An 8824-nucleotide genomic window follows, 5' to 3' on the forward strand; every position below is an offset into this window, starting at 1 on the left:
AGAACTACAAGTCCCATCTCCCCATATGCACATTTATGACGATGCGGAAGATTTATTGTAACTTGTTTTATTTTTCTATTTTATTTTATTAAATGCATTATGATCCAAGAAAAGACTTACTCATACAAATTCTTATTTATAAATGGTTTACACGTTTGATTAATTATCATTTGATAAGAGAGTTAACGTAAGTGATTATAAATGAATGTATCAAGTATTCAACTTTGTTATTGTTACCTAAAATGATTTTTAAAAAATCGTTTTGTTAATTGAAATAAAGCTGAAATAAAATAAAAATATAAGTACTGGGTGAAAAATTTAAACTAAAACTGACATAAAAAAAAGTGGCAAAAGCGCTTAACAAAATTACTAAAACTTAAACTAATATTAAAGTAAAACAAGCTATTCAAAATAGCCATAAATATTATAATAGTCTATATTTATAAGTTTTAGTAACATTTCTATTTTTTATTAATGTAATAAGAACGAAAGTAGTAAACTTTTATTATGAAATGTACTCAAACCGCGCAACATCGTCCCCTACTGAGTTGGAATGAAATGGCACCCCACTTATTACGAGGATTAATATCTGTTCGTTAATGTCATGGGTTTTATCTACATGTCATTTATTACGACGATTTAAACAGAATGCGCCAGTTCAGAATTGAAATCATAACATTTTAACGTTTATTTGACATTGTGTCCTCCTCCGGTCCAGTTGGCGGCAGCTGCACCTGTCCGCACGGCCATACATCAGAACAGAGTGTTCCACATCCACACAACCGGCAGCTTATGAAAGCTTCACCGGTTTAATCTCAATCGGTGTCGGAGGAATCGCAGGAGGAAGGACTATTGTTTCAGCAGATGTTTGTCTTGAAGTCAAAATATGATTCTAGATAATTAAGGATCTAGTTCACTGAAAAACAGTCGACTCATTTGTTCACATAGAGATGACCGCGCGCGTTTGTTTATTACCGTGTTAATCGTGTTATTCAAGATTATTCGGCATAATTTTACACACATTGGAAAGGTCACACTGTTTTATTGATGGCCGTGTCAGGGGGAGCCCGGAGGATCCCGATGGGTGTTCGGACATTCAGTGACTTTCTAGAAATAGCGGCCGTTGGTCCGTGTCGCTCCAGCAGCCCGTTTAAATGCAGAGAGAGAATACAGCACTGGCCCATCAGGTAAAATACCGTACTTACAGTCTACCGGTCCCGTTTAAATTGTGGAATATATTATATAAACATAAAAATATTATATATACACCACATGAGACTTTTATTGAACGGGTGACGTGTCATATCTTTGAACAAAACGCACCTCACAAAATTACCATAGTAACATTTCCTCTTAAAAAAAAAATACAAACAGTTACAATAGTTAAGAACCGTAGTTATGATAGGATGTCATTTCAGTATCAAAAGCTTTGTTTTTTATTTTAATGTGGACCATTTTACCCCGATAGAACACTGGCCTGTCTGTGAGCCCCCAGGGGTCCCCCAAAACGTTCTAAGGGGTCACCTGAAAATTTCAGAGAATAAAAAGACAAAGCAAAAATGGATAAAGTCTACCGACCGTTCTAACTGTTTTATTTCTAAATTTTTCTTTCCTTTCTTGCCGTACACATTCCATAATTGTTTCTGTTACTAGTGAGTTTTTCCTCACTAGCCCCTTTTGTTATGCTCGATATTAACACAGTATGTAAATGCTTACACGTGCATGTATTGTTATACAAATCATTTTTATTTGAAAATGTTCTTCAGGTTTATACATCCAACATTATATAGATGATTTAAGTTTGGGAACAATATGTTGTATTTATAATGTCACACTAGGCCTATTCATCTAATGTTTTTTCATACATAAAAAAAATATATAGATGGATTTTTGGAAGGGGGTCCCCCACAAAAGGTTGTTCATATTTGGGATCAAATATGGCATTAAGTTTGAAAACTCTAGCCTATTATACAGTTACCATTTAGAAAAATGTACCAAGGAAGATATTTGGAAGAATGTTTGTAACCAAGCAGATCTCGGCAGCCTTTGACTAACATAGTATTTTTCCCCCAATTTGACTCATGGTTTATTTATGCTTGATACAATTGGATCGTGTTTTGTTTTATTATATATTTATCAGAAACCTGTGTCTCATATTTGTCCTCTTTACCAGACACCTGTCCTCATGCGGGATCCTGATGACTCGGTATCCTCGCACTCTCTGTCTCTCCGAAGTAGATTTGACTCTCACTCCTCACAGGAGATCTTTCATCAGCCTCACCAAAAAGAGAAAAGAGTATTCAGAGAGGAGAATACTAGGGTAAGTTGACCTTTAATTTCTATTTAGTTTATTTTTTATTTTTGTATTAATTCCAGTTAGTCGCCAAGACAGCAATCTAGCATATCATTTATTTTATTTAAGCTTTATTTCAATTAATGACAAAAATGTCCATTTTTGAAAGTAATTGTATTTTCAATTTGAGCTCTTGCTTAATTTTGAAATTGGAGAGATGTGCCTGTGTTTTGGTCTTTAGGTACTCGATGCAAGAAATGTATGAGGTGGTAGCCAATGTGGATGACTACAAACACTTTGTACCGTGGTGTAAAAAGTCCCAAACCATCATGAAAAGGGCCGGTCACGCCAAAGCCCAGCTGGAAGTGGGCTTCCCTCCGGTTGTTGAACGATACACTTCTATGATAAGCCACGTCCGTCCACATCTCGTCAAAGTAAGTCATTCTGTGTGTGCTTTTCAACACCTTCAGAAACACAAAGGAAGAATTCATAACTAATTTTATTTCTCCCCATCCCATTTCAGGCGGTGTGTTCGGATGGTAAACTCTTCAATCACTTAGAGACAATATGGCGGTTTAGTCCTGGTATTCCTGGCTATCCTCGCACATGTACGGTGGACTTCTCTGTAAGTACCATGTACAGCATCAACTTTACCCTTCGCTAAACTCCACCCTAGATATCCACCACTCCAAGCTTATTGTTGCTAGATCTGTCAAGCTTGCAGAACTTTCTTTAGAACCTCTTAAAATAGAGGGTAAAACTATCTTCCAAAACTGTCATACTATTAAAGGGGAGCTATTAAGCATTGAACTTTCTTCAGGCCCTGTTTACACCTAGTATTAAAATGCGTTTTGATCGATCGGACCAAGTAGACGAGGGAGACACATTCCCGTTAACACCTGGTGTCTCTTTTGTCCACTTTCAACCACTTCTGTCCTGATTTCTTGGAGGGGAGGGTTTATGGGCGCTAAATGTATGGGTTTTTCCAAATCATTCGATCTAATGGACAAAATAAGCTCACACAATTTACATATGAACACGCCCAGAGATGACGGAAAAACACAGAGAGCATCCACTCTGGTTTCTGATCTGAGAGCCACAAGATCACGACGAACAATGTATGTGTGTTAGAAACCAGCAGTGGTGAGAGAACATCGTGCTTGGAGCATTTTTTTTCGTCTTCAACCCAAACTTGGGTCTTCAGCTGACAAATTTTAAATCCAACCTGGCTACCGCACTTCCCATAATGTTTATGCATTTCATTTTAGTATCATTAAGTTAGTTCACACAAATGAAAGTTCCGTCATTAATCACTCGCCCTCGTGTTGTTCCAAACCTGTAAGACTATCATTAATCTTCAGAACACAAATTAAGTAGCCTGACAAGCCAGACCCACATCAAGATGTTTCAAGAAGAAACTCACCATTGCAGGGCTCAATCCTAGAGACGGGATAAACGGTTGTACTTCAAACTCCCTCTGCTGCGTGCTTGGATAGCGCTACAACCAACTAGAGCAACGAAGGTGAAGCGGAGCTTGACGATAGATTTAACTTTCGCCGTATCCGGTCGGAAAACTCCGAACACATCTTCCTTTCTTAAGAATGACTTCAGTGCCGTTCTTTGATCTTTTCTCAGAGAAAAGCTTAACTCCAAGTCTTCCAGAGTCGTGGCCAAAGCTGATTTGAAAGACCTCTGTTCGCCAGCTTCTGTGTTTACTAGAAGCACGTGGAACCTCCGCAACTCTGCCGTCATTATGTTAAGCCCGCCACCGACTCTATACACGATGTGATTGGCCATTTTTCCAGCTCACAATCCAACAGAGAGTTGCTAGAAGACACTCACTGCAAATTAGATTTTCTGCCGCTAGGGTGCGTCTAGATTTCTAGGCTACAAATGAAGATCTTTTTGATGAAATCTGAGAGAATTCTGTCCCTCCTTTGACAGCTACCACACTACCATTTTGACACTCTAAAAAGCTCATGAAGAGATTGTAAAACTAATCCAGTGAATTGAACAGTTTAGTCCAGATTTTATGAAGCTATATGAACACTTTATATGATGAACAGATTGAATTTAGGCTTTTATCCACATATAAACATTTAAAGAAGCTCATCCGAATCTGCGTAAACGCACGAGAATAAACCTCATTCTCATTGGTTTTCACACGTCCAGCAAACATCCTTGAGCTTCCATTCGTTTATGACAACTGATGTTTAAGTTCATGAATGTTTATGTAAATAAAAGCCTAAATTAAATCTCTTCATCACTTGAATGTATCATAGAAAATAGGGACTAAACTACTCAAATCATATGGATTAGTTTTAAGATCACTTTATGACGAATCAAAGTGGTAGCGTCGTAGGACAGAAATCTCTCGGATTTCGTTTTCTGAAGATGAACGAAGGTCGTGCAGGTTTGGAACGACATGAGGGCGAGTAATAAATGAGATTTATTTGGGGGCGAACTAACCCTTTAATATAGTACTATAGTATTTATTCATTTTTAATAATTAGTTAATAATTATTAATTTTGTTGTTTTCGGTCAGTTTTAATCGTTTTTTTAATATGTCTGTAGTTTTTATTTATTTAAAATACTTTAAACGAAAATTAGAAATGTTTAAAACAACCGAAATAAAATAGAAATGTTCAAATGAAGTTCAGTATTTTATTTAATTTAACTTAATGTTGATTTCAATGTAGTTATTGTTTATTTCTACATTTTCAAATGTTTTTTTATTAGTTTTAGTTAATAACACTGGTGGATGGCAGCCGTTTCTAGGGTGGGACTGTTTAGTGTTTGTTAGGAAGCAAACCTACCATGTCTGTAAATGTTTCTCTCTCTCTTTCTCTCTCTGGATGTCGTTGGCTTCCCCCAGATCTCGTTCGAGTTCCGTTCACTGCTGCATTCGCAGTTAGCAACCGTGTTTTTCGACGAGGTGGTGAAGCAGATGGTGGCGGCGTTTGAGCGGAGAGCGGGCAAACTGTACGGGCCCGAGACGAGGATACCCCGTGAGCTCATGTTTCACGAGATCCATCAAACGTGAGGTGCATCATCACACCGGACTCTTCTGCATCTGGAACTCGCCAAACTCTTTCCACGGTTATCGCATGACAAATCGCATCACTAGATTACAATGGGATGGTACGATGGATACCATTCACTTTTAGACAGTATGAGGTATTGAACCTCAAACGTGTTTCTTTTTGGTTGCTTTTTGACTGTGAATGAAGATTGATTTACTGCCGCTCTGAACGGTGAGATTTAGAAGTCGAGGAGCAAACACTAGGTCGTTTCATTAGGGTTTCATCTCGTTTACATTTTCTTTCCTGCTTTGGGTTTGTCGGGGCCAAATCTGAAGAACTTATTACTGAAACTGAAAGGAATGTTTTAGGTGAAATGTTGCATGCTGTCGATTACCACACAAAATCAATTTCGGTTTGTTACCTCAGTTTTTAAAACACAGCACCATTGTTTACTTGCCTCCCTGTGAACGCGCAGCTTCCACGCATATTACAGTTTTATGTCGATATTATTTTCGGTGGTATACAACTAGATTTGGATATGGTGAGAATTCAAAATGACTGAATTTGAACACACTTGCAATGACCTACTTGACTTTCACACTGCACTGAATTTATAATATTCATCTCAAGAAGTCACACTCGAGGCGTGTGGCTTCAATCACAACTGTAAATATAATGAATAATAAATTATACAGTTAAAGTATTTCTCCCACCTAAATATTTATCCTTATAGACAACAAAATAAACTTTGTTTATAGAAGTAGCATATTGTAACGAAGGTGAATTTAGAATATTTAGCATGCTTTTTCTTTCTTTGGATGCATTCACGCAAACTCAGGGCTTTGGAGAAATCCAAAAGGATGAAATGTAAGAAGTCAGCGTGCTGTTCCCTAATAGTGATCCCAGATTGTGCCTGTTCATGTAGACTGTGCCATTTTTGTTTCGTTGCTCCATTAATGTGTGTTTAAACACTACTTTATTCATTCGATTTCTTCAAAAAAAAGCTACAGGATACAAGCATAGCGAACTGTTATTTTATGAGATTTTATTTTTAGCCATTTCAATGCCTTATCTAAGCGTTCATGGCATTTATAAATGACTTCAAATAACATTGAGCATTGTAATTGTACACGTGCCGATTGTTCTTTTTTCTGTGCTGTATCAAACACCCGGTCTTCCATGGAAGTAACATCACCATCAGTAGATTTCTAGGGTGTATCAAAAAATATATATCTTGTTAACTGTTTGTTAAGTGAGAATGTTTGGTTGACCAACTGTGAATAACAACCAAAGAGTTGATCAGTGCTTCAGAAGAGCAAGAAAAGCACAGTTTTAGGAAACAAATTCTCTATGAAATGAATGTCCTGTTCAGTACACCTTATTTGTTGTCAGTGTTATAACCTTGCACAAGCATTTATTTTAATTTGAGAATCTATAAATTGATTTCAAAACACGTGCGTGTGGATTTATTTGGAAGCGTGAAGTACAACGTGTTGGATTTGGATATGCACTGACCCTTTAGTTTTCTTTTTTGCCTCTAAGTTGTAGCACATTTCTAGATTTTTCAACTGTCACCACTGAGGAGATACAGGAGGGCTTGTGAAAACATAACAGTGGTGAACACCAAGGGAACAAAGAATACAACGTGAAGCTGGCAGTGGAGGTTGAGGAAATCTGAGTAAGGCTGTGGTATCTGGGTCATGTATTTATATCAGCGTGAGAGACTATAGTAAGAGTTTCTGCCCTGACCTCAAGATGTTTTCCATGCAGATCTTTACACAGAATTCATCATTAAAACTGAACTTGATTAAAAAATCATTTACATTTATGCATTTGGCAGATGCTTTTATCCAAAGCGACTTGCATTGCATTCAAGGTACACATTTTTATTAATTTTTTTACATTGTCAGTTCTTGCTTTCACTGGGAATCGAACCCATGACCTTGGTGTTGGTAGCACCACACTCTACAGGAGCTACTGGAAAAACTAATCCACTCATCCTTTCCCAGCCATTGATTTTTAAAGTTGCCGGCCACTGCCATTTTCAAGTTTCAAACCACCAAAGAAGTGTTTTCTGTTGTGGAGCATCAAAATAAAGTGTTAATATATAAGCAGACAGTGTACTTACTAATAGGGTAACCTGGGGTAAAGATGACCCCACCTTATTTTTTTCCTCCTTGACCAGTACTTCTACATCTCAGTACTTTTGATGAATGTCTTCACTATTTTTAATTTTGTAATTTCATCTGAATATCAACATTTGTGAGATTTAGTCTGCCAAAAATTACTGGTGTAATTTTGCAGCTCTGGAAAATAGTGATCTATGCCATTGTATTGTTGAATATTATGTTTTTGTGTCTATTTGTTATTGAGGGACACAATGTTAATGTCAACATTAGTACTTCAAATATAATTTTAGCAAGTTGCAAAGGCAACATTTCTAATTATCATTTAAGTTTTTCTTATTTTATTTTACTGATGTTTTTAATAGTTTTAGTTACCAATAACAAAACTGCTCCAATGTTGTTTGGTTCCCAGTGTTCTTTAAAATGTTTTCCGCAAAAGAAAGCAAGTTGTAGAAGTTTGGAATGACATGACAAGTTTTCATTTATAGGTGCACTATCCCTTATATTTTGGTTAAGCATTTATCCCTTAAAAAAAAGTTAGGTAGTTTAGACATTCCAAAGCTATCGAAATATGGCATTTCTCTGTTTGACTTGTTAAAACTGCCTGTATCAAACAGCACCCATATTTAACTTCATTTGAACATGTGCAAATATAAATTAGCATTATGAGTGGATATTCCAAATACATTAAATCTATGAATTATAAATTAATATACCAGCTCACTCTGAAAAAGAAATGTTCCATCAAGGGCATTTTACATCAATGACAAGAAATTCCACAAAGAACCTCTCATTGAAGAATTCTATTATGTGTGATGGAAAAAGCTTCCTTGGACGTTAAGTTCTTAATTGAACGATCTTATGCGTATAAATACAATGCAAGTGAAAGTTTTTCATGTTGAAAGAAAGAAAAATTCTCAAGGGTTTGTTAAAAACATTTATTGGTTTTCCTTTTTTTGTCAAGTTTTCCCATTTTTTATTTCTTATTATTTGTTCACCTAAGCTCCCCCCTCCCCCCCAATCAATCCAGACACATTTGAACCCATTCTCATGTTCCCCCTCCCCATTTTAACCCTCGTGGATTCGACTTCAACCAATTCTCTCCATTTTCACATACCTCATTATTTAAATTAACCCGACGGAGCATAACGGGATGTACATCACGATGAAAACAGTCACGGCAAACCAGACAAATAATCTCATGCTATTAGATGAGTGGGGTTATACGGACAGAAAATGAAGATTGGGGAGGAAAGTGCCATTGGAGTGCTTATGGACCGACTAGCCTAAATCGCTGCTAGATTATCCAAAAACAACCTGAGAGCAAGCGTGCAAGAGAGCAGGACCCATGTGTGCCACAGCAGAGGACCATCTCATGTCA

The 8824-nt window shown here is 36.9% G+C and overlaps 1 protein-coding gene across 1 annotated transcript; it reads left to right on the forward strand.

Moving 5' to 3' along the window:
* Positions 1 to 538: 538 nt before the first annotated feature.
* coq10a (coenzyme Q10A) lies at positions 539 to 6770 on the forward strand. Its single transcript, XM_067445773.1, has 5 exons — positions 539 to 1187; positions 2174 to 2320; positions 2535 to 2727; positions 2817 to 2918; positions 5170 to 6770. Exons 1-5 carry the CDS (start codon positions 1048 to 1050, stop codon positions 5335 to 5337), a joined length of 750 nt encoding a protein of 249 aa, XP_067301874.1. The 5' UTR covers positions 539 to 1047; the 3' UTR covers positions 5338 to 6770.
* Positions 6771 to 8824: the final 2054 nt, after the last annotated feature.

This window comes from Pseudorasbora parva, chromosome 6 (assembly GCF_024679245.1).
Source record: "Pseudorasbora parva isolate DD20220531a chromosome 6, ASM2467924v1, whole genome shotgun sequence".
Taxonomy (NCBI): Eukaryota; Metazoa; Chordata; class Actinopteri; order Cypriniformes; family Gobionidae; genus Pseudorasbora; species Pseudorasbora parva.